Consider the following 24488-nt stretch of genomic DNA (forward strand, 5'->3'; position numbering starts at 1 on the left):
TGTCTTCTTAGAAACTCAATATGCTCGAGCCGCAGACCCTGCAATGGGCGTCGTTGCACACCGCCATCATATGAATGGTAAGTATGGGAATCAACCGGGGAAATGACTCCGAGCACATGTTGGCAAGGATGCAGATAACAAGGCACAGCCGCATAAGGCTTGCCAGTCCCTTTCATCGTGAGGGGATGACGTGGTCAAATCAGGGATGATTTCCACCTGGCAAACGATCTACTGGACATGCCGTGTGCATGTACTCAACGGCCGGCACGTGATGCCGGCATATGATCTGATCTGATCTATGTAGCTGATCGTCTCGCGGCGGGATTTCTCCGTCTTGAGAGGACGAACTTATGAAGGCTTAGGGCAGGGATTTGAAACAGGAGGGGCGAACTCCACTAGTCAGCTCGTTGCCCAAGTAGAAGGCTTTTCGTAGGATGAGGCCCTTGAAGGAAACATGATCGATCAGATCCGACACTTGAAACAAGCCCAGCCTGTGTGAGGACCATCCAGTTTCAAAAAGTCATCGATTAAAATAACCGAATTCGGCGATATTCGTAAGGGTCTTAAGCCTAAGCCTACTTCGGACTCCCGTTCATGCGCCCGTGCCAGGAAAGGAAAGGCACAGAAATGTGGTTTGGATTTGGATGCGCGGGAAAATCAGGACAATCAACTGGTGTTCGACACACCAGTTGACAGCCTACATTACAAGCTAAAAGTACCGATGCAAATGCCAGGCTGCAAGCAGACACAAACTGAACTTGTCATTGGAGCACCCCCCCGAGAAAATCTCCGATTCTTTAGGCGAACTGGAGCGAATGATGATTGCCCGGAACTTTTTCTCATGCAGCTTGTCTGCACTCTGCACCTCGGCACCACCGCTACTATGTAGTTAAGTTTTGCCTGCTGTCGAACACTAGTGAACTCAGTGCTTGCATGATTTGCAATTTGCATTTGAACTTTTTTTCACCGCTTCGAAAGGCGGCTGAGTCACCGACCGCGAGCTGTCTTATGTCTCGGTTCTTTCAGAGTTCAAGAGGGTGGGAACGAGCTCCTCCGGACAATGTCATTGTTATTATTATTAATTGCTGGAGTCACGAACCGGCACTGCCATCCATCTGCCCATCACACCCGAGAATAATAATGAGGTGTTTATGCGAATCAGCGGCAAGGGTCCCGTCCCACCGATCACAGTGAACCCGCTCGGATGCTACGGCGATCTAGAAATAGTGTTCCGCTGTTTTCCCGGTCTCGAAGAATGCCGGGACAAGCTCGGAGCTTGGTTATTCTCTAGGTAATTACGCGTAGGCCTTTAGGGGATAGGAGGATGTTGGCCGTGAACGAGCTCCCTCCCGGGCGATCATTGAAACCGTTGCTTGAACGGCGTCATCAGCCATCATAGAAGTCGTATTCCGGAACCTGGCCGTAGGGCGTAGGCAACATGTACCGAGGAGTTCCAGTTTCAGCTAGATACTTATCGGGATTTTCATGCTCCGTTGGGCTAAGCCTTCCACTAGGCTTAGCCGCCGAATCGCGCCGATGGGTGATGAACAGGAATGAGCAGATTTCCCAAATGCTACATCATTAGCAAATCGATTATGTCTTGCTGAACTGCGGACATGCAAATCAGCCCTGCATGAAGATCATGCGTACATCGTTTGGAGTTTGACGGTGACCTGACGCTGCCTCACCGCTGGATGCGGGATCTTGATCTATATTCGTCGTATCCATCTGGGATCATCGGCAATCCACAAGGCAGACTTTGGGTACGGCGGTTAATTCGGTGCCGGAGACCGGAGTACGAAGGAAGAGAAAAACTCGAGTGACTGCCCAGAATGGCATAGGTCAATGATTACGTGAGCACTGGGGAGCCAACCACCAATTTCACCGTATTCCGAAACTTTGTTCAAGTTAGTTCCTGAACGGCCTGGAGGCAGGATGAAAAAGCTTGGTTGCTTGCCACTTGCAGCAACCGTCCAAACGCCAACAGGAGGGGAAGAAAGCGAGGAACCAAAGGAAGCTTTCTGTCACCAGTGTCAAGACTCAAGAATCAACACACTGCAGAATTCAGTCGGTAATTTAATGATGACGGTGAGGATCAAGCCCGATCAGGTTATTGGTGCCCTCCCAAGCCTCTGCAGTCTGAAGAGGGAGAGCCAACAGCATCTTTTTGCATCGTAAGCCACCCCCCCCCCCACTTGGCTTGACTGCGCGGATCGTTCGTGGATCCTGGGACTCCATGCGCTCTCTGCTCTGAACTCTGCCCCGGTCGAGCCCATGGACCAAGCTGCGCAATTTCATCTGCTGATCTGGAACGGTCGTGCGGTGGGTCGCCGCCACGGCGCAGCCTGCCATCATCAAAAGAGAACGACGAACCGCGAATCAGATGGGACCGACGTTAGGGGACGGAGAATGGTGCATGCTAGATCTGTCCAAGGCTCGCTTCTCCGTGATCTGTCATATGCTGGCTGTTCCTGTCAAGCACGCGACGACGTCTACGAGCTTGTGAGGCTGGAGCCATGTGGAATCCCAGGCAATCTCGATTCCTCGAGTCCATGATCGAGAAAGGGATTTCCCCCACCGGCCGTCTGGTGCCAGTTGACGTGTGATCCAGGCTGGAACGCGCGTTAGGACGTGCTGCTGCGGCTGCTCCCTTGCTCCGTACTTAGTCCAAACGTCGACCAGCGTGGCACTCTCGGACCGATGAGATTTCCTAACTTTCCAGAACAACACCAGCACCAGCGAACACCAAAATTAACTCTCAACGATCGGTTAGTTACGGAGAAAGGATTGCTCGAATCCAGCAGTATTTTCCCTGCTGCTAGACTAACGTAGTGCAACCGTTCACCGTTATCAGTCTTTACTGTATGCTGTCTATCATCGTTTAACTTTCGCCAACTTGCACAAGGTTCCGGCCGAATGAAAATGACCATGGATGGTGATTCGTCCATGAGTTTGAGAGCGTTAAGCCAGATTGCCAGAGACTGGTGGTTCAGCCAATCCCGCCGAGTCCAGCTGCACAGACCCCAAGCTTTGATGACCCGTCGAAACACACTTTTATGCCCTTTGCGGTATGGCCGCATCGAAGCAGAAAGCACCCATGATCCTGGAAATCAGTAATAAAAGAAAAACCTTTTCAAAGCGGGTCCTAACTAGAGGCTGGAGCCCTTTTGACGGCCGTGAGTTTGACCTGTCGAACTGTCACCCATGCCTCGATCCGAAACAGATGCTTGATCCGCAGATCCTGGCCGGGCGCTGTTCCAGCGCCATGCAACGGGAGGATACGACTTGATGATGAGCTCTCTTGTTCCATGCAGCAACTTAGTTTTCCGACTCTTTTGATGATTACATTGTTGGCGACGACTGGGCTGTGTTGACGAGTCCGGTCGTGATCATGTCCCGTCGCTGAGATCATCTAGCATAATTAGTGCTAGTCAACCTTCCAGTAACATGAAGTAGATGCAGGATGCTCAAGCGCGTAGTGGCTTCGCCCCGGACGACCGGGCAGTCTCAGGACTAGTGTTACAGGCCGGTCCAAGACTTGATCAACGGTCTTCCCCATGCATTCGAAACCAACTCGACGATCAATTTTAGTTAATTACATCAGCCCGCCTCCACTCTGCATGCAGTCTTTCTGGTCTAACTAAACTACCAGCACCCGACAGGTTCGACAAGACAGGACAGCCTGACTTCGGCTGGGGAACCTCTTCGCTTTTAGACGTTCTTTTGACGTAACTTCGAGCTAGGATGAACCGGTTCCCAAGAACTTAATCTCCTAATAACTCTCCCTCACCTTCCCTTTTTTCCTTGTGTCCGAGCTTGGCCTAAGTTTGATGAGCGAATAGCTACCTGCGTCAACCGTCTCGGCCAAACGCCACCGCTTCATTGATTCATGATCAACTGTTCGGTAAGCTAACCTTAGAAGATATCTGGGAATGAGAGGGAGGGGAGGGGGGGCAAAGTGTGGAAAGCCGTACTCTTTTTTTTGCTTTTGTCGCCCCTCTTCGTTGGTGTGTGTGTGTGTTCAGGGTGGGTATGTATCCGGGCGGTGATCTTATTTTTTCTCGAATCTTTGGGGCACTTTGGAACTGGAGGCTTGAGGGGTACCCGAGGTCCACCGGTTCTTTTTTGGATCGTTTGGCCATGTCTGATTTGGTTTGGGCCGTTTGGCTGGCTTGTGGCGTGTCATTCTAGGTTATCTCATGCCGTCCGTTGGTTTGTTGACCCGACAAGGTCTAGCGACGTTGTAATGTAAAAGCAAAAGGCAATTGGCATGGCATTCTTTTTTTTCACACTTGGTCAATACAAAATTATACTTTTTGTGCCCTGGTCTGTTCATGGGATTGGGTTGATTAGATTTCGACTTTTTGTCAGCTTTGACTTTCCCTTCTCGAACTCTCAAATCTTAACCGCCCAGCAAAAGCCAAAACTTTCCACGCATGACATTTTGCAGCGGAATAACCTAGGCACGAACCAGTTATGAACACCTAGGTTCCAGATGGATACGGGGAAAGGGGACCATGTTCGATGAATACCCCAGAGACAGTAGTTAGTACTACGTAAGCAAACGTAAGCAAAACGATAAGCCACATTTTCAGGATTCTCAGGGCTGGACCGAGCTCTTTAGCACTCCATGTGAAGGAATGGGAAGGGCCTATCAGTCCCTGGCCCCAGGCATGCCGCGGCAAGTAGAAGGGAGATGAAGGAATCCCGACTGTCAGAGAATATGTACAAGGTTAGTACTTGACAGTACTAGTCCCTTGAATGCTATTATTATAATAATCCTGGCCAACATGGGCCACATGGTGATCGAGCACTTTGTTCGCTCATCTCCGAGGAACCGTGCATGACATCATCCCTCGTATTATTTTCCTGGGGACCAGACACGGTGCCTGGGGAGGTTGTCTTGTTTTTTGGATTATTGCACGTATTTTTCGAAAACAAGTCGAACCCGCTGAAGAAAAGAAAATACACCACTTTAATAACTACCGTACCTTGCCTAAGTTGGATAGAATCAAATCTATCATTTCTCTCTCGATCCCCTCCTCTGCGTTCTTATTTACTTCTGCTTCTTTCCGCTCTTTCATTTTTATTCTTCCTCTTTTTTTCCCTTTCTCCTTCCCTCCTTCTGCGTTGCGGCTCCGTAATTTTCAAACAAAAAGTTTGATTAGTGATTTTTGAATGAGAAATTTCCATCGTTAGCCCTGGTGGAGTCGGTCCGGCTTCCAGTACACTTTTCGTCTACTTCGTTCCCGGCCGGCACTCGGTGATATATCTATATCTACCGCCCCGAGACGGCTTCAACGGCATTGCATGCTGTGACTTTGACATTTCACCGCCAATAGTTGCCGCAGCGTTGATCCTGACTGTGAATGGTTGGGTTCGCTGCTTTGCTTTTGAATGTGAATCCTCAACTGGATTGAGTCGGGCTACTGTCACCACAACGAAAACTCACGACAACCTGATCGGCAATCCGTCAGTCAAGCGACGCGATTGAAACCTAAAACTCCTCGCTTTCTGGGCGCCTGGTGTGCCCGATTGTTCTGAAATCCCCGCAGAGCCAACCCGCGCATATGCTTTGCTTACAGTCCCCGTCTCATCCGGCCTCTACAAAACTGGATATCTCACGGCTGTTGAAGCACGACGATGAAGAGGAAGCGCCACCGCCGTCTTCCGCCCAGTCCGAACCGTCCCCAACGTCTTCCCGGCCTGCTTCCTTCCCGTCCCTGAGCACGGCGGGATCGGGATCGCAGGGGACGTCGGGACCGTTGGCGGAGGCGCCCCTGACCCCGGCAACCACTTCTTCTCGTCCGTCGACCTCTGCGGGCACGAAACGGCTGCAGGGTTCGTCCCACGTAGGGGAGCCGCCGGCCAAGAAGCAGTCTAAATGGTCGCCCGAGGAAGACGCCTTGATCATTGAGCTGCGAGGTCGCGGCATGAAGTGGGAGGACATCAGCAAGCGGCTTCCAGGACGAAGTGCCATCAGCTGTCGCCTCCACTACCAAAACTACCTCGAGCGTCGGAGTGAGTGGGACGAAGATCGGAAAAACAAGCTGGCGCGGTTATACGAAAGGTTTGTCTCATGCGATGCCCCGACGGTCGTAACGTAGGCATGGAACTAACCAACAGATCAGGTTCAAGGCGGAAATGTGGTCCAAGGTCGCGGAGGAAATGGCAATTCCATGGCGAGCCGCTGAAGCCATGCACTGGCAGCTGGGGGAGCAGGAGATGGCCCGTCGAGCAGGCGTGGTGCCTTTTTCCCTCAGTAGCAGTAGTAGCCACGAGTCGGGCAGTAGACCCCGGCGAAGTAACACGGTCATTCCTCGGGGGAGGAGGCAATCTATGTCTCAATCCCAGCAGGCGACGAAGCCACCGGCGGCGGAACCACAGTTGGGACCAACACAGCTGCCCTCAGTCCAGGACCTGACCGCTGGGGTCCCGGTTTCTGGGCCCCCTCAGTCGAGGCATATGGTCGATCCATATCGGATGCCGCCTCCTCCCCCTCCTCAGCTAGGCTTACCGCCACCGCCGCCACCGCCGCCAAACTATCCTGGCCCGGATATGACAGCATTTCCTCGAACAAGGCCGTGAATGACTTCTCCTTTCCTCCAGTTGTGATTTGGTTGCATAGCGTTGGGAAGACATCAGCTTGATGCATGATTCTGTTTTTGGTTTTGCATGGCGGGTGGAGTCGTGTCTTTTTTCCTCTTTTGTCTCTGTCATGATGGATACGCGTCTTGGGAAATTCTGTGTGAATATATATAAAATGGCGGTCATGTGTTTTTTTTTTTAGGACTGTCGTGTTGCAATAGCCCACCAGTTATCCTTTTCATAACCCGACTCGACAACCGTACCACCCGCAGCACGGATGTCTCTCTCCAGTTCACCCTCTTCGTACAGATGATAATATCGGTGGAAAGTCTTATCGGCTGGCTGCTGTCCCCCAGACCCAGCAGGAGCCTTCATCACCCACGGTACCATCACATCCTGCTGATCGCCCTTATCCCACCCGCGCCGACTATTCTTTTGCTCTAGCGCCCAGACATATATCAAAGCCTTCCCATGGTCGGTGCGTAGCGTGCGCAGGATCGACGCAATGGCCTGCACGCGCCGCGCAGTAGTCGACAAATGGTGCACTACGGCAATCGCAATGGCAAAATCGAACTGTCCGTCCGGGTGCGGCAGGCTCAGGATGTCCGCGACGATGACAGAATGGGGCTGATGCTTGCGGGCTATGCGGATTAGGGCATCGGATCTAGAACACCATCAGTTTGGAATTTCTCTGATCATTTGCGAGGAGGTTAGGGTACCGGTCCGACGCAACAATGAAGATATCTCGGTTAACACTGAGATACTTGCCATTGCCGCAGCCAATGTCCAGTCCGACGGACCCTGGGGGCTGTGCTAGGAGGAACCGTTCAACGATGGGCCATGGCTGTTGAATTCTTAGCTTATTGTTCCCAGTATATTGCGCGGTTTGTTGGCAATGTACCTTGTAGCGCGTCGAAGAGAAATGTTCCGCGATCTGCTGATAGACTTGATGCACGTGTTTTTCTTCGTAGGCCTCGTCGGGATCTTGCTCGTGGTCCGGAGGCATGTCGGGCGCGCGATGCGGATGGATTTCAGTCAAGATGGTCTCTCGGTTCCTCGGCGTTACGGCCCGAGGGGCGGAATGGATGACTGAAGCCTGAACTTTACTTAAATAGGCTAAAATCAATCAACCTAATTTCACCGGCAGTAAACTATTCCTCTCAAGGAAAGTAAAGATGCTTGCCAGCATGGGTGAGCCCCTCCAGATCCTAGATATCTGCAGAGCATCTCAGACATTAATCGAATTCGGACGAGGAGGAGGAAAAAGGAAAACATGGCAGATGTCCCCGTCGCAATTACAACTCCCTCAAGCGGGAGGGGAGACGAGCCCTTCCTGGCCACCGAACGCCGCATTACACCATCATGGACCATCAGCTTCCTCAAAGGCAAGCTTGAGACCGTGACGGGCATCCCGCCGGGAAGCCAGCGACTGCTTCTCAAGTCGCCAGGGAAACCAGATACATGGTTAGATGCGGACGATGAAACGGTGGGGAGTTATGGGTTATATCGGGGATGCGAAATTGAGGTATATACTAGCAACCACAGTGGTTGATATTGGAGGATCAAGTAGCAATTGCTGATTGATACCCTATCAAACGAGGGAGAGGCTGAATGTATAGGTTCACGATACACGCCCACCGTCTGCACGCCCAAACTTCGATGATTTGTCTAGCGTCCAGAAATTCGAACTCCCGCAGGAAGCATACGAGAAACTGCCCGGTTCTGTACTCCAGTGGAAAAAGGAGCAGAAACTCGGCCGGTTCGATCCTAATGCCAAATCACCCATGGATTTGTATGCGGAGCAGGGCCGCAGGGATAAGGAAGAGGTGGAGAAGAGAGGTTAGATTCTTCCTTCCCCTCCCACTTGTAAAACGGGTTTTGATCCTGATGGGGGTTGGTTTAGGGATCGCCACCTCTCGTCGAGCAATTATCCTCCCGTCCTCCCCGCCTCATCTTCGCCGCGGGACGGTCCAGTATATCGGCCCCGTTCCGGAAATCGCATTCAAGCCCCTGGGGAATAAACAGCCTGATGAGAATTACACAGGGCCGGTCCCGTTGTGGGTTGGCATCCAACTCGATGAGCCGACAGGAAAGAACGACGGTAGCGTCAATGGCAAGCGCTACTTTGACTGCCCGCCAAATTACGGTGTATTTGTGAAGCCGGAGAGGGTCGAGGTGGGTGACTTTCCGCCATTGGACGACCTGAATGATGAGGATATGGAGGAGATTTGAACATAAAAAGCATACTCTGAATAACTACTATTAGTATGTAGTTTACGATGATACCCGTCTTCGAAAAGTAGAAAAAGTCAGATTTTGATTCCATTGAATTTGCAGGGTATCGGTACTGAATTGGATCCGTATCGGCATCAGTCAGGTACATGTATCATCATGTCTCTCTTGTCCGTTTTCCTCAACCCCATTATTTTTCTCATAGAAAGGGCTTGCTTTTCGTAAGTCAATTGCAAGAAAGCGAGTGGAATAGAATATATCGTGCCGGCAAGTCAAGCGAGCCAGTCCGTGCCCGTGGGTAACACAAATGAAGAGAAACGAAAACTGGAGGAAAGAAAGAAAAGAAGGCTCGAAATGAAAGCAGCATCCGTCCTGAGATCAAAGTCGAGCTTTTAGTTCGGGCATGCAACCTGCACGTGGCCTGGCTGCTTGCACTTGTAGCACACACGTTCACCGCTGGCCTCGGTCGGACAGTCGCGCGACACATGGCCCAGCTCACCGCCTGGATCCCGTCTGGTAAGAATTCTGTTCAACACCTGAAACAAAAGGAAGGGAACTAACAGTTGTAGCACTTTTGGCCCTGTGTGCAATCTCGGGCCATGTGCCCATAACCTCCGCAGGAGTAGCAAGTTTGCCCACGGCCGCCGCCATAGCCGCCGCTGTATCCGCCACCCTGCGTGCAGTTGCGCGCAATGTGGCCGTACTGTCCGCACTTGTAGCACTCTTGGCCACTGCCGCCGCCCGAGTAGCCATTGTAGCCGCTATCCTGCTGCGTGCACTCGCGCGAGATATGCCCCGTCTGGCCGCAGCGGTAGCAAGATTTCTCCTTTTGAGGGGCGGTGCAGTCACGGCCTGCGCAGCATGTCAGACGGGTTATAGCAGTGTTGTAGGGGAGCGACTTACTCAAATGTCCTTGGCCTGTAGATAGCCCAGAATATATTGGTCAAATGAGAGATCCCATATCTCTTGGAGTCAAACGTACCACCGCAGTTGTAGCTACACCATGTCAGCAGAGGACTTCTTACAACAGTCAAGCTAGCCCAACATACCATGTCGGAGAGCCTTTGCTGGGGCAATCACGAGCCTAGGCGGATAAGCACAAGTTGAATGTCCAGGTAACACCCAAAATTACCTGGTGAGAGGTATCGCCACCTGGTCCATGTCTTAGCTATTGCTCCCACAAAAATGTATGTAAACGCAGCGACGACGAATAGGCTCATCCTCTCCACCGAGTCCGATTCGATCTTCAACGATCCGAAAGGAACAGAGGGGGAACAAAGGGGCCATGGGGCATACTTGGATGAAGCGAAGACACGGTGGTTTGTTTGTCATTGCGCGTACGGCCTCTTCACGAGTCGCACGTCGCTTTGGAATGAAACTCACAATTGAAGCAGCCACGGCCACCCGATCCATGGTAATCCATCGTGAGAGAGTATAAGGGAAGAGTCGGTCGAATCGAAGCTCGGAAATCTGTGAGGCGTCAGAACGCGTCCTGCGAAACGACATCGGAACCCTCCTAAGTCTTACCCTGCGAAGTTGTAAAGAGAACCGACAAAGACTGAATCTCGAATGATTCACCCGATATTGCTCTTCACCTAATTTCAGGAAAGAAATCTGAATATGAGAGAAGGAGAGGAAAAATTCAAAGGACCAGAAAGAAAAATTCTATTGTGGAGTTGCAGATCCAGTCCCGTCTCTCTATCGGCCCAGGTTAGGTTAGTTGGCCTGCAGAAACATTTGCCATCCGCAAGCGGAACCTCTTATGTGGCCGTCACTCGTCTGCCAGCCATTGGAATCTTCATCCTGCACGTTCTTTCATCTTTGTCGGTGAATGCACGGTGATGTCCAGGATTCTCACAAAATCTCTTAGTGCGCTGTTGGCGTTCAACAACTTGGGAAGTGTTTCTGCGTGATGAAAAATCTAGGCTTAAAGCCCGCTTCGTTTCCAGCTCCAGCTCCCATCTCATCTAGTATCAAATCGTCCGGAAATCCACCCTGTCGCAACACGGGACAGTGTGCTAGTTCCAGCGGTGGCAATCACAGTGTTGCGTGAGCGAGCGAACAGCCAGTCGAGGCTGCGAGCTCTCTCCTGGTGGTCTGAACCACAACGCTACCGACGCAGCATTGCCAGGAAACTCGAGTGCTCATGGAGTGCAGAAAGAACAATCGGTTAAGCTTCAAAGCAGGGTTATTTATTGAGAGAACCTATGGCATTCGCCCACAAGGTCCCTACAGGTTTGGCCAACAGGCCAATGGATCGGACAATATTCAAGAATTACTGGATTCTCAATCACTTGATGCAGATCGATCAATTGCTCTATCATCTATCAGTGGCTATGTAAAGTCATAGCACGCCAGTAGCTGTGTTCCTTGTCCCCGTTCGCGTAGCACAACGACCTGCTCGTCGTCAAAGCCGACCCACCCCCGCTTGTAGACATTGTCGGAGGGGAGGTTCTCGGTCTTGAGTTGACTCCAGCTGATGGTCGCCGACTCGCATGGCGATGATCCGCCCGCATTGTTAGAATTTGGGTGGATACGAATGCCGTTTTCTTCTCTCAAGCGATGTGAAGTGGAGCCAATGAGCGTTTCCAGCTCCCAGACCCGAATGTCATCCCCTCGAGAGCTAACAGACACCGCCTTGCCACGCTCGCTGACCTGCACTCGAGAAACTGACGATGTGTGACCCCACAGCCTCCGCGCACTGCGGAATATCAGCTTGTCTTTGGATGAGACGACCAGGTACATCGTCAAGGTGTTGTCGCTGTGCGATGTCAGAAGGTAAGGGTGTGCATATGAAACTGAAGTCGGAGGGTTCTTGTGATGGATAGTACAGGAAGCTAGCTGCCCATCAGAGGGCCCAAAGAAAAGTCTTGCGCGAGTCGAACCAATTATCTTCCCGCTATGCTGCAGATCAACCGTTGTCGCGAGCCGCGAGCTGATATGATCTCCGTCTCGAGTGAAATGAAGCTCCTGAATGCCCATGGACCAGCCAGAGCTGATATGACAGAAACTATACGCAATTGCGGCAACGACTTCCGTGTCCGAACATCGAAGGGATAATGACAACGGCGCAAAGATATTACCAGCCTCCAAAGACGCAATCAACATTGGCGGTGACCGTCGAGGTTGGTCGGCTGGTAGCTTGAACAATGATAGTACTTTGTGTTTTGAAATAGCCAGTAGATACGGTGGCGAAAGGGCCATTGCCGTGATGGAGGCCGTGTCTGGAGGGACATGCGTGAAGCTTAATGTGAACTTTGCCTCCACGGCATTGAACTGATAATAATCAAGACGGCCATCATCAAATCCAACAGCAACTTCCAATACGAACGACACTGGGCCCTGAGAAGCGGTGAGCGCTGTTGGGATCGCGCCTTCCGTCGAAAATGGCACACGAGCCAATTCTTTCTCGCTCTGTTTGGTCGCCCATGCACGGAGGCCCCTCAGTTTGTCCGCTGTAAATACAATCCCAGAAGAGAGACAAGCCAATATAGGGGGCGGAGGAGGCTGTGCTACCTCGAGTTCGCGAACCCGGCAGATCCCTTTGGCCCAGTTGTGACGGAGCTTATACTGCGTCTTCCAATGAGTCACCTTGCCCTCCTCCGCCAGGTGGCCATGTCCTATCCACTGAGAGACTTTCGGAGAATAGCCCGTTCCTGAGGAATCTGTATTCTGTCGTATTCGTTGTGCATGACGTGCTCGAGGTAATACCCAGCGTGAGAAGTACTGTCTCTTCCATAGTTCGGAATCGCCTGCGAGTTCACGGAACCGACGTGAGATTCTAGAGACATGAGCACAAGCTGGCATACCGCACGTTTTTTGCCATCGCCTACCTCTGGCAAGTAAGAAGCGTCTGTGTCGGCAGAAAGGACAGGATATGGAGCAAGATTTCATCGCTAAGGGATGAAATGTAATCTCGCGCGCCAGAATCAGCTCGATGCCGCTTCGGTGGCGGCGGTTGTGGCTCGAGGCTATGGCATCGTTTCGACATTCCGACGTGGGAGCGCAGAGAAAACTCTCTGGTAAGTCGACGCCGAAAGCCTGGACGATGTTTTACACTGAAAACTGTCACCGCGCAGGAACAAGGTGGATGGGTGGGAGATGGAGGCCGTTGCTTATCTTATCTAATCAGTCTTATCTTGCGTCAGCAGTTGCAAAATGAAGTTATTCCAATTTTCCAGTTCAACATCCCGGAATGCTTGGAATTTGATTTCAGCCATGGCCCTACTCATCGTGGGCGTGTTCATGGGCTTTTCTCAGTCCTCACTGGCTTGATCTACTCATGCATCAGACTGAAGCGTGAAGGTATACCTGGCACTGCCGGCTAGTATAGAAACCCCCAGCATTTCTAGTTCAGATCTTGGTAATCTGGGCTTGAGACTGAAGATTAAATTGTGCTTCGTAATTACTAAGGGGAACAAGGTGATGAAATCTATAGAGATTGCAAAGTGATAGAAATGTCATGGTAGCGTGGAAAAGAATAATGGGATGTGATGTTCTGCACCTCCTCAATAATGGCTGCATAAGTAACAGCGACATAGTGCTTATTGGATCAATATCTTGAACCTGGCCTGATCGTTTCATGATTCCAGTCCAGTTAATGCCAGTACCCTCAATAGGTGATCTCATAACGATGGGCGAACTGGAAGAAAGGGGACCTGTGGCAGCTGAAGGAACTCGCGAGCATAGTAGATAATGGCAAACATGATAGCCATCAACGGAACCCACCCGACGACGCCTTTCGATTTTCCAAAGGCTAGCCAACCCCAATGATATCGCTGTCGCTTGACAATTCTATCCTCCAAAGCTCACAGGAATGCTCACGGACTCCTTTGGAAACACGCAAAGGACGCCGGTATTAGACTAATATACTCCATAAGCAGGCGCAGGATCCCCCTCCACTATCCCAGTTCTGAAATGGCCCGTGGATAGTAATAACAGTGCATGCGGCACACACAGTCTGGCACCAGGGGCAAGAGTACAGACTATCAACTGGCTTATCATGATAAGAATGTGGCTTACCGTATTTAGTATGGCGCAAACATTGCTTGTCGCGTTCGACGCGTCTCAGAGCTTCGGTGCATGTAGGCCTACACAAGGGCGGAGTTCGGATGATACCAATGAGCTAGTACTGAATTGACTGCTATTTGGATGGCTTGAAACAAATGGAGATCATCAAACATCTTCAAGAGCAACTGATCAGCCAATTGAACAGCGCCTTTGACAAAGTTCAACGGGAACTCATCGAGGAGCTTGACAAAAGGGACACAACGGTGAGAGAATTGTCCCACACCGTGGACCTTCTTCACGCCGCGGAAAAGGAATACAAATCCAGAATACGAAATTTGGAATCTCGACTTGCAGAGGTCAGTCAGGATAATGCGGACGAGTCTGCGGAGCGTGAAACCCAGCGAACGCTGGAAAGAACACGGGCAGAACTAGAGCAGAAATACGACCCGAACTGGCTGATCACTGCGGTGGAGGAGGAGCGCAAGAATGACAGTGATGATGGACGCTGGCCGGCTGTCGACAAGCTACAGTCTAGTTACCGTGCTCTCTACAGTGAGGTTGAGACGTTGTTGGGTGTTACTGCGTCCCTAAGGACGCAAGTCAAACGAAACAAGGCAAAAGCAGAGCAATGGCGGCGGTGGTATATCCAGGACCGAAAAACATCAAAAAATGCCAATCGACCTAATTCACGGCGTGTCCATATAAGAGAACAACCCGCCGAACAGCATCGTTCTCCATCATCTGCTCCGCCACAGCGCGATCTCTTTCACACAAAGGGAGCGCATGCTGGACAATCGAGTGGCTCGCCAGAGGCTGAATTCCAACTACCAAGTCATTCATCTCACCGAAGGCAATCCACGCCTGAGATCAAACAAGAGCTCAGCGAGGACGAAAATGAGACCGTAACCCAGTCCTCGCCACAGCAGGAATTCCTGTCAACGCAATCGATTCCTTCGGACAACTGGGAGGACCCAGCTCCTGTAGTGCCGCCAATCATCCCAACACGCGATGCTCCAGCCTCGTCAAGCAAAGATGACGAGGCACGAGAAATTGTGATCATAAAGAGCGAACCCATTACCTCTAGTCCTCCAAATATCCCACGGGAATTAGATGGCTCCGAAACCCAAGACCTTGATGAGGTTGGTGTCTCCATCAGTACGCCAAGGAAGCAGGCATTCGTTGTTGTGCAAGACACTGGTTCGGAGTCTTACGAGAACCAAAATGGCGAGAACGCGCGTGGCCATCGTTCGAAAGATGCAAACTCGTCTACGGGTAGTCCTAGTCCTAGAATTGAGTCATCCAAGCGAAGGAAGTCTGAACGAAAAAGCATTGTTGCCATTCCCACCGTCACTGAGGATGGCGAAGACTTCATCGATCGAAAGAGACGCAAGGTCCCAGCCAGCACACGTCGATCATCTCGGGATCCTGAGGCGCACCGCCGTCTTGAAGAACTCTTGGACGCGCCGTCTCCACATCATCAGGTCCTCCAGGGCGCAACATCCGTAACGCCAGCTGCAAAGCGCCGCCCTAGGGAACAAAGAACACCGTCTGTGCCGGCCGCCTCGCTCAATAACGAACGAAAAGGCGACAAGGATGAAGGGCAGCCTAGCACGGAGGAGCCGCAGTACGACCTGACAAAAGTGCCTTACCGACAAAGGCCCGTCGACCTTCTCGACCTGTCCTGCTTCAAGATCAACCCCGAGCGGAACCAGGGAGTTGACTATGCATTCACGGACGTGGTCCGGACGCGCGATGAGAGACGCTGTATCCCCGGCTGCATGCGCTCCGACTGCTGCGGCGACAAGTTCCGTGCCATGGTCCGAGCTGGCGGTGTCCATTTCAGCGAAGATGATGACAAGATTCTGGAAGACTATCTTGGTGACCAGGCGCACACTCTCGACACGATGAGTGACAAACAGCGCGACGAACTACTCATCGAGGCCAAGGCGCGGCTGCTGGCAGACCGGGCCGGCAGGCGCCGACATGCGTGCAACCGTCCACAATCGCCGCCGGGCTTTTGGCGGACGGACATGCCGACGACGCAGGAATTGGAAGAGGATCGCAGACAAGCGGACCAGCTAGAGCGGGACAAGGTCCTGGAGAGGTACATGGAGGCGATGCGGCCGGGAGGGTATTGGAAGTTTGCGGATGAGTGAAGGGAACATTAGACTGGGTTGTGATTCGAGGTGTCGATGATCGAAAATCAGCCTGTAAATATTATTATTTACTCACATGTATCTACTCGATAATACTATAATCAGCTCTAGGTGCTGGAGATCTTTATCTCCAAACCATTATCAATGGAGCTGCATCTCATGCAACTGCTCCGATGCCTTGTAGAATATTGCAGCTGGGAGTTCAAGCCGAGCGGCACGATGGCTGGCGTCAGATCGCTCGGAACTCAGCGCTGCCTCATTGATAGCAATACCGAGGTATTATATCGGAGAGCAGGGATGCAGAGGGGAGGGAGTTGGGCCACTTGATAGGGTTAGGGTTAGAAGACTTGATTGTGGCGGAACTGATGATGTCATCCCGAAACGGACCGAGATTGTTACCGCGCGATTCACCGTCGATGAACCGCGGGAAATCACTTGAGAATCAACAGTGTACATAAACTTCCTCTCAATCTTTTGTCTGTTTTGATAATCTGGATTTACTTTATATGTTTCGCAGGTCGCTAACCCGTTCCTCGCGGACCATTCAAACGCGGTTAAACCAGATGGCGTTGCACGTCGGCGCTCAGAACTCCGCGGCGGAGGGTCTCACATTGGCCGAGATCCCCAAGTCGAATAACTTCACGTCCAAGCTGCCTCCCGACCCAGCTTTTGAGACACCGGAGGCATCGCACAGTGCTCCGAGGGAGCATCTCGGCCCGCGGTTGGTGAAAGGAGCGCTGTACACTTATGTCCGGCCGGAGAAGAACGAGGACCCAGAGCTTCTTGGGGTCAGTCCGAAGGCGTTGGAGGATCTGGGATTGAAATTGGAGGAAGCGCAGAATCCGGAGCTGAAGGAGGTTGTTTCTGGGAATAAGTTCTTTTGGAACGAAAATGAGGGCGGCGTCTATCCATGGGCGCAATGTTATGGAGGTGGGTTTGATCCTTGGGCACGGGTGGACAGCGTTCACTGACGACTGTAGGGTGGCAATTGTCAGTGTGCTCCTCGCCTTTGCAGCATGCGTGGGATTGACACAGCATAGTGGCGAATGGGCTGGTCAGCTCGGAGATGGCGTAAGTGGACGGTGTTTATTTGAAGGATTGTGAACGTGTCTTAATCATGGGTACAGCGCGCCATCAGTCTCGCCGAGATTACGAATCCAAAGACAAAGGTTCGTTACGAGCTGCAGCTGAAAGGAGCAGGACGAACGCCATACTCTCGCTTCGCCGACGGAAAGGCGGTACTGCGGTCCAGCATCCGAGAGTATATTGTGTCTGAAGGTTCGGAAACTGTATTTCTCCCTAGTTCCTAGGCTAAATCTGTACAGCTCTACATGCATTGGGTGTACCGACAACACGCGCATTGTCGCTCACTCTGCTGCCAAAATCAAAGGTGCTTCGGGAGCGAATCGAGCCCGGGGCTATCGTGGCGCGATTCGCGGAGAGCTGGATACGGATCGGCACATTTGATATCCTGCAAGCCCGTAACGACCGGAATTTGATCCGTAAGCTAGCCGAGTACGTGGCGGAGGATGTGTTCCCCGGATGGGAGTCACTGCCCGGGGCTGTCCGTTCCCCGCAACAAGGAGGTACCCCGGCCGAGGTGGATGATCCGCCGCGGAACATACCTCCAGAGGAGATTCAAGGCAAAGAGGGCGAGGAGCAGAACCGATTTGCGCGGCTGTACCGCGAAATTGTGCGGCGGAATGCGAAAACAGTTGCCGCATGGCAGGCATACGGGTTCATGAATGGCGTACTTAATACTGACAACACGTCAATCTACGGATTGTCCATGGACTACGGGCCGTTTGCATTTATGGACAATTTCGACCCGCAGTACACGCCGAACCACGATGATCATATGTTGCGATACTCGTACAAGAACCAGCCGTCCATCATTTGGTGGAATCTTGTCCGGCTGGGGGAGTCGCTGGGCGAACTAATCGGTGCAGGTGACCAGGTCGACGACGAGACATTCAGGACCAAGGGCGTGACCGAAGCCCAGGCGGCGGTAATGATCAAGCGCGCAGAGACCATTATCTCGCAAACCGCGGACGAGTACCGGACAGTCTTCCTCAACGAGTACAAGCGGCTCATGACTCGGCGGTTGGGCCTGCGCGTGTTCCAAGAATCAGACTTTGACAGCCTCTTCTCGGAACTCCTCGACATGATGGAGCAGCTCGAGCTCGACTTCAACCACTTCTTCCGCCGGCTCTCGGAGCTGCCGATCAGTGAACTTGAAACGGACGAGCAGCGGCAGGCGCGCGCATCGATCTTCTTCCACGAGGAAGGCGTCGGCGGCATCGGGAACACAGAGGAGTCTGCCCGGAAACGCGTCAGTGAATGGCTCGCCAAGTGGCGCGCGCGGGCTCTGGAAGACTGGCAGGGAGTGGACGATTCAGAACGACAGGATGCAATGAAGAGGGTGAATCCAAAGGTACATCCTTCCTCTTCCTTCTTGCACAGATCATTCAGTAAGGACTAACTGTGGGATATCATAGTTCCTCCCCCGTTCCTGGATCCTAGATGAGGTAATCGAGCGTGTCGAGAAGAAAGGGGACAGGGAGATCCTCGGACGAGTGATGAACATGGCACTGCATCCCTTTGAGGATTCGTGGAATGACAAATACAAGGAAGAAGAGGAGAGGTTCTGCGGTGATGTGCCCCGATTCAAGCGTGCGATGATGTGCAGTTGTAGTTCGTGATTTATTGAACCTTTGGCATATCTGTAAAAAAATAAGTATCAAGTGCGGCTTCGAGGTATCTTCTCGTTTAAGTCGATTTCATCTCTTTTTGAGTAGGCTACCATGGTTAGGCCTCGGGGGTGTGACTTGAAAGTTTACTACCCTCAATGGATCAGACCAGCTCATCGCAATCCTCCATTCAACCTCTCTCCAATCGATACAAATGCTAAATAGCCACAACATTGGTAGGGTATCCAACTGTACATACATACATCGTGCCTGCAAAAAAATAAAGCATACTCCCAGCCCTCCCTTGAATCGAATACACTCACACCCCCCTTCAAACTAAAACAAGCGAAACAATGTGAACCCTCAAATCGATGCATACTCCGCTGCGCCCAACTCTTTTAAATCGCGATCCTAGCTTATTCGAAACACTCTCTTATTTATTTATTCGCTGCCTTTTTTCGTCTCCCCTTGGCGGGTGCCGATTTGGTTGTTTCTGTTGTTGCTGCGGTGGCCTCTGCTGGTGCGGTGGATTCGACTGTCGTCGCTGTTGTTGGTGCAGCAGTAGTTGCCGGTGCTGGTGCCGACGCAGCGGCTGGATCGCTATCTGGGATACACCCTTGCGTGAAGAACAGGCGTGCTTCTCGCTGGGATGCGTTTGCGAAACTGTAGTAGTTTCCTACATTCTCCCGCATTAGCCAGGATCTAGGAGGGAAGGGGGGTTGGAAGGTATAAACGTACCACGCGGAACTTGAAACACACATCCCTTGCCCGCGCTGAACCGCACCCCTGAGACGTCCACCTGTACGCGCCCGTGGCAGACGTAAAAGACCATGTGCATCTTTTTCGAGTTTTTGGGCCGCTTGACACCGCCCGGTGGGATCTCAACGATGCCAGAGCCGATAAATGTCGAACTGATGAGTTTTGCAAAGCGGAAGGTTGAGTCTTTAACGTCGCGTGTTTCGATGCCAGCAGGGGCGTAGGCGATATCTGCTGCAGTCAGAAATTCGCTCATTTTTCTCTTTTGATATGTATCTTAACGTACCTAAGATTTCCTCCTCCTCCGTCGCAGTCTGCCGCTCTGGATCCCACTTCCGAATATAGCCATGCAGCACGCCTCCTTCCGTCTCCCATTGATCTGCCTCGTCGTCCTCCACCTCGGATTCCTCGTCGCGCGATTTGCGCTTTGTAGTGCCCTTCTTTTTGCTTCTGCTCCGCTTCTCCGGCTGGACTTCCTCTGTCCGGATAATCTCCTTGATCGTTGACAGCGGGAAGCGCTGCCCGACCTCCTGTTCGCCGCGCCCGTACACGCACTTCTCGTTCCGCCAGTACGCTAGCGGCCGTACGGAGACGCGCCCAGACCGTGTGTGCACGGCGTGCTCGTCCGATGGCGTCTCGCGTTTGAGGATATACAGACTGCGGCCTTTGAGTGGCCCGGTGCGGTTTGTGTAGTTTTCTACAACTCTGCTCAGCTCGGGATCCAGAGGAGACCGAGATCGTGATCGAGAGCGAGATCGGGAGCGAGCTGGTGCCCTCTCTGTAGCGGCATGTCGTGCCTTTTGTTGCGCGGGTCTTTGTCGCTGCTCAGTGGTGCTTGTGGTCTGTGTCTTTTTCGGAGGCCGCCCGCGCTTTCGCTTTTGTGGCGGTTGCGAGGGTTCTTCTGTCGCTGCGTCGTTGTCCTCGACCTCAGCTGCGGGGCGCTTCTGACTTCGTGATCGCGTGTCAGACTCAACGATCGGCGACGCTGGTGCGTTCGCGGCCGCCGTGTCCCCCTCCCCCTCCTCCTCCTCCTCCTCTACCTCCTCTTGAGCTTGATCTACATAGTCTTCAGCCCCGCCGCCATAATGGTTCATATCGCCATCATCATGATGATCCACCTCTGGAGCTGCCTCATTCTCGCTCTCGTAAAGACCTCTATTATCGTCTGCTTCCCCGTCGCTGGACACGGGATTGTTTTCATTGTCCGACAGGTCCCGCGTAATTGTCGAATCCCGCTCCTTCCCCGTATAGCGCCCATTCGTGATGGGAGCAGCGTTTGGCCGGCGGTCGTTCAGCGGTCGGCGCGCTTCATTGGCTCGGCTCCTTTGTAGAACCGCTGCAGTTGGACTGGATGAGGGTTGTTCATTCTGCACCGCGGGAGACGATCGAATTGCCGGCGTCCGTCGCGGCGATCCCGTCAGGCCGGTCTTTATGGGTGACCGCGCAACAGGTGGGAAGAACGACGGACGGCGCGCACTTACTGATCGGAGAAAGTCTGCTGGTCCGGGCGCATTTCCTATTCGATCCTCGAGTAAGCCTCGTTCTGGACGCGGCTGTCGGATACATACCCTCGTCCATCGACATGCCCTCCGACCCCATAACCGTGTCATTCCCATTCTCTGTCACGTCGATTCTTACCGGCGATCTCTCGGGCGATCTCTCGGGCGACGAGAAGATACCGTCTACTTCTTCCATGCCATATTCATCGCGTCGATTTTCTTTGAGCGTAATGCCGGTCCGTCTAGTTGAGTTAGCATCACGCGTGAATACAGCGTCCAAACAACATCAACTCAAGACACCAGCTCAGAATCATACCTCCCCGCTTTGCCGACATTGGAGTAGTCGAACTCGCGCGTCTTTGCAAAACCCCGAGCCATGGCGGCGGTGGACTCGGACAGAAAAAGCGCGCGCGTCACGCTGCCGTCGTATCCAAACCAAATATCAACGCTGAGCACGCAAAAACTGAAAAAATCGCGAGTGGTGATTGCGGGATTAGACAATACAAAGAAAATAACAGTGGCCTGTATGGGCGAAGAGTGATGCTGTCATGGCGGAGACGCGCCGGGTTTGCAGCCTAAGGCATCAAACTAAGTAACCTGACTGGGAACGCGTCGCAATCAAAGCTATCAACGTGCAAAGAGCTCTCTTTCCTTTCTACAGTGATCAATTCCAGAAATTGGGACGATGCCGGACGACTCTACAACAGATCCCGCGTCACTACCGACAATTGATCTCTCCAGCGTCCTGGCCGGCGCGTCATACACACGATATTCCGACAAACCACCAGCAATTGCAGGACCTGAAGACCAAAACACGCCATGCGTCCTCGGCATTGACGAAGCCGGCCGCGGGCCCGTACTGGGGCCCATGGTCTACAGCGCTTTCTACCTTCCGGCCGACCAGCAGCAATCCCTCCTCACACAGACCCACGGCTTCAACGACAGCAAAGTTCTGAGCCCCGCGGTCCGCGCACAGCTCATGCGTCTGATCTGCACGCCAGGCCACCCGCTGCACCAGTCGTGCGGCTGGGCCGTCAAGGTGCTCTCCGCCCGCGACATCTCAGCCAACATGCTGCGGCCAGATGGTGGCGCGCATAATCTCAACGCGCAGGCCATGGAGGCCACCATCGAGCTCATCCGCGGCGTGGTCGAGGAACGGCGTGTTCCAATCAAAGAGGTCTACATCGATACTGTCGGGCATCCGGCTACGTACCAGGCGAAGCTCTCCCATCTGTTTCCGACGCTGCAGATCACGGTTGCGAAGAAGGCGGATTCGCTGTATCCATGTGTGAGTGCTGCAAGTGTGGTCGCAAAGGTGACGAGGGATACGGCGCTGGATGTGCTCTACGACGCTTTCAAACAAGAAAATCAGCAACAGGATACACAGGAAGAAGACGCTGGCTGGGGAAGCGGGTACCCCTCGGACAGTAAGTGCGTTGGCTGGCTCCGACGACAGATGCATCCGATCTTTGGCTGGGGGAACGAGTGCCGGTTCAGTTGGGGCACCGCGAAAGAGATGCTCGAGGAAGGCAAGGAGGCAACGAAGGTCGACTGGCCGCAGGAAGATGATGAAGCCGGTCGTATATCGGATTTCCTGGTCGCAGGGAATTACCAGCGCGGCGGGTCCGCGGCAACAGGAGACGCGCAGTTATGTTCCTGGTACGGCGTTAAGGTGGGAGCATCTTTCTGAATTGGAAACAGGATTAAGCATGACATTATATCATGAGATAATGAAATAATTCCTAAGTGAATGTCCCATAATATCCCCCCAGAACACGAATCCAAAAATGCAGAAAGGATATCACAATGTATGTACAGGAACCGGCCGCTCCCGGCGGACCGTAACTTAGAGAGTAGCCGTCGAAAAATAGTAATCATCCCACAGATACTCGTAATCCTCGAGCAGACCGCCGAGGATATCCAAGAACGGTTTGTTCTTGAGCTTGTTCGTAACGCTCTTCAACCATGCCCTGCACAAGTCAGCATCTCTGTTGATCAGGAAACCGGGAAACTCATACTTGGTAATGTTCTCATAAAATGCACCGCGCATCAACCACCATCCCATCGCCCAACCTCGCTTCCGGAGTTCGTCCCTCTCGAGCCCTGTCAATCCGCGCAGTCCTCCCGCAACGCGTTCCTTCAGATCCTTCTTGGCAAGCTGCCTGCTTCCATACTCCAGAGCAAAACCAATCAACCAGGGACTCCAGCTGCGCTTGTTGCCGGACCATCGCTGCATGGCCAGCGCGTAAATGACTGGTCGGATGATGTACAGGATCTCCGCAAGCTGGCCCTGACCCGTGACCCGGTGCAGGAGTGCCTTGGGAGGCTTGACATCGTCGGCAGTCAAAACCTTGGAAATCAAATAATTGGAAATGTCGTTCGTGTCGGGCAGGCTCGGGAGCGACAGGCCTGTGCGCGGCATCGTCCAGCTCATGTCAGAACCTTCGCTGGCCGGGGTATCCATGCCGTTCCAGTCCGATTCGTGTTCTTCGAGCGCACGAGGATCCTGTTCGCGCTCCGGCAGCGGAGGGCTCACCAGCGGGCGCGAGTTGGTCAGTCGCATCAAGATCAGACGGCAGATCGCCTTGACGATCTCAATGAATACAATCACGCGCCATCGAATCTTTTCCCCGCGCCGTCGCGCAATCATTTCCCAGAGGAGCTCCGTGTATTGGATCGTCTGCAGCGTCAGGGCGACCTTGTGGTAGAATGACGAGCGCGACGTCCAGTATTTGGTATACCGTGCATGGGGAGTCGGATGCGGACGGCGGACTGTCGGTGGAAGCTTCGCTATTGCTTTCGAGACAAGAGAATCATGGTATAGCGACAGGATCTGGACTCCCGAGTGCACTACGTCGTGTTAATTCTTTCTCGCGTCACAGTCAATCCAAACATGACATACCGACTTCAGATGGCAGCTCAGAATCTCGATAGCGGCCTGCACACTCCGATCAGCTGTCGCCTTGATGATGCGACCTCGTCACTCGTCCATCTTACCAGGGATGATGTAAGTCAGGGACCGCAACGCAGACTCAATCTGGCCGACCGTCTGCACGTTCTTGGTGACCAGCTCCTCGTACGACGCCCGCCACTTGCTGGGCCGCAGCGCCGCGTTGATCGAGGAGAGGTACCTCTGACGCGACTCCATCTTGGGGTCGCTGTTGCTGGATATCGGGGAGATGGCCGGGTATCGAATCTCCTGGCACCAGATTCTCCCTACATCGATCAAGACTATCGTTGAGCACGTGCTAGCGGGTTTGGCTGCCCAAAAGGGGAATTCAGATCGCAGAGACCCGACCGCTGCCGAGGTTGTGAGTTGGCAGACGTATGCCAAGACCTTAGTCACGTGACTAGGGGTGTGCGTGCACTTCGGCCTAACGCTTGGTTGATCCTAACGAAGAGGCCATCTTCGGATTGTCGAACAGGAGACAGTGCAGTGAAACTTGGTTATAACGATGCTAATTCTGGCATGGCCAGTCCATCGCTATAACGAGATATCGGAATATCAAATATTACGTAATCTATGAGAGGAGTGATAACTAACCAAATAACTAGCT

The 24488-nt window shown here is 52.8% G+C and overlaps 11 protein-coding genes across 11 annotated transcripts; 6 read left to right on the top strand and 5 right to left on the bottom strand.

Moving 5' to 3' along the window:
- Positions 1-4524: 4524 nt before the first annotated feature.
- VTN49DRAFT_8026 (uncharacterized protein) lies at positions 4525-5494 on the top strand (the record flags this gene model as incomplete). Its single annotated transcript, XM_069416361.1, has 2 exons — positions 4525-4556; positions 5200-5494. The coding sequence occupies 2 exons, from the start codon at positions 4525-4527 to the stop codon at positions 5492-5494; spliced, it is 327 nt and encodes a 108-aa protein (XP_069272387.1).
- Positions 5495-5570: 76 nt separating this feature from the next.
- Positions 5571-6588, top strand: VTN49DRAFT_8027 (uncharacterized protein; the record flags this gene model as incomplete). Its single annotated transcript, XM_069416362.1, has 2 exons — positions 5571-6070; positions 6132-6588. 2 exons carry the CDS (start codon positions 5571-5573, stop codon positions 6586-6588), a joined length of 957 nt encoding a protein of 318 aa, XP_069272388.1.
- Positions 6589-6786: 198 nt separating this feature from the next.
- Positions 6787-7594, bottom strand: VTN49DRAFT_8028 (uncharacterized protein; the record flags this gene model as incomplete). Its single annotated transcript, XM_069416363.1, has 3 exons — positions 6787-7252; positions 7308-7432; positions 7490-7594. The coding sequence occupies 3 exons, from the start codon at positions 7592-7594 to the stop codon at positions 6787-6789; spliced, it is 696 nt and encodes a 231-aa protein (XP_069272389.1).
- Positions 7595-7861: 267 nt separating this feature from the next.
- VTN49DRAFT_8029 (uncharacterized protein) lies at positions 7862-8820 on the top strand (the record flags this gene model as incomplete). The annotated part of the gene is made up of 3 exons (XM_069416364.1): positions 7862-8113; positions 8208-8427; positions 8492-8820. 3 exons carry the CDS (start codon positions 7862-7864, stop codon positions 8818-8820), a joined length of 801 nt encoding a protein of 266 aa, XP_069272390.1.
- Positions 8821-9212: 392 nt separating this feature from the next.
- VTN49DRAFT_8030 (uncharacterized protein) lies at positions 9213-10243 on the bottom strand (the record flags this gene model as incomplete). Its single annotated transcript, XM_069416366.1, has 7 exons — positions 9213-9322; positions 9382-9672; positions 9724-9738; positions 9803-9816; positions 9870-9904; positions 9953-9972; positions 10204-10243. The coding sequence occupies 7 exons, from the start codon at positions 10241-10243 to the stop codon at positions 9213-9215; spliced, it is 525 nt and encodes a 174-aa protein (XP_069272391.1).
- A 911-nt stretch (positions 10244-11154) lies between these two features.
- On the bottom strand, positions 11155-12811 carry VTN49DRAFT_8031 (uncharacterized protein; the record flags this gene model as incomplete). The annotated part of the gene is made up of 2 exons (XM_069416367.1): positions 11155-12601; positions 12654-12811. 2 exons carry the CDS (start codon positions 12809-12811, stop codon positions 11155-11157), a joined length of 1605 nt encoding a protein of 534 aa, XP_069272392.1.
- Positions 12812-13985: 1174 nt separating this feature from the next.
- On the top strand, positions 13986-15986 carry VTN49DRAFT_8032 (uncharacterized protein; the record flags this gene model as incomplete). Its single annotated transcript, XM_069416368.1, has 1 exon — positions 13986-15986. One exon carries the CDS (start codon positions 13986-13988, stop codon positions 15984-15986), a length of 2001 nt encoding a protein of 666 aa, XP_069272393.1.
- A 563-nt stretch (positions 15987-16549) lies between these two features.
- Positions 16550-18688, top strand: VTN49DRAFT_8033 (uncharacterized protein; the record flags this gene model as incomplete). Its single annotated transcript, XM_069416369.1, has 6 exons — positions 16550-16916; positions 16967-16976; positions 17027-17057; positions 17114-17264; positions 17312-18420; positions 18485-18688. The coding sequence occupies 6 exons, from the start codon at positions 16550-16552 to the stop codon at positions 18686-18688; spliced, it is 1872 nt and encodes a 623-aa protein (XP_069272394.1).
- A 425-nt stretch (positions 18689-19113) lies between these two features.
- Positions 19114-21309, bottom strand: VTN49DRAFT_8034 (uncharacterized protein; the record flags this gene model as incomplete). The annotated part of the gene is made up of 5 exons (XM_069416370.1): positions 19114-19352; positions 19415-19663; positions 19719-20948; positions 21001-21173; positions 21248-21309. 5 exons carry the CDS (start codon positions 21307-21309, stop codon positions 19114-19116), a joined length of 1953 nt encoding a protein of 650 aa, XP_069272395.1.
- Positions 21310-21616: 307 nt separating this feature from the next.
- Positions 21617-22621, top strand: VTN49DRAFT_8035 (uncharacterized protein; the record flags this gene model as incomplete). The annotated part of the gene is made up of 1 exon (XM_069416371.1): positions 21617-22621. One exon carries the CDS (start codon positions 21617-21619, stop codon positions 22619-22621), a length of 1005 nt encoding a protein of 334 aa, XP_069272396.1.
- Positions 22622-22777: 156 nt separating this feature from the next.
- On the bottom strand, positions 22778-24079 carry VTN49DRAFT_8036 (uncharacterized protein; the record flags this gene model as incomplete). Its single annotated transcript, XM_069416372.1, has 4 exons — positions 22778-22901; positions 22950-23781; positions 23834-23869; positions 23929-24079. 4 exons carry the CDS (start codon positions 24077-24079, stop codon positions 22778-22780), a joined length of 1143 nt encoding a protein of 380 aa, XP_069272397.1.
- Positions 24080-24488: the final 409 nt, after the last annotated feature.

The sequence above is a fragment of the Thermomyces lanuginosus genome, assembly GCF_041956635.1.
Source record: "Thermomyces lanuginosus strain ATCC 200065 unplaced genomic scaffold VTN49scaffold_7, whole genome shotgun sequence".
In the NCBI taxonomy this organism is placed as follows: domain Eukaryota; kingdom Fungi; phylum Ascomycota; class Eurotiomycetes; order Eurotiales; family Trichocomaceae; genus Thermomyces; species Thermomyces lanuginosus.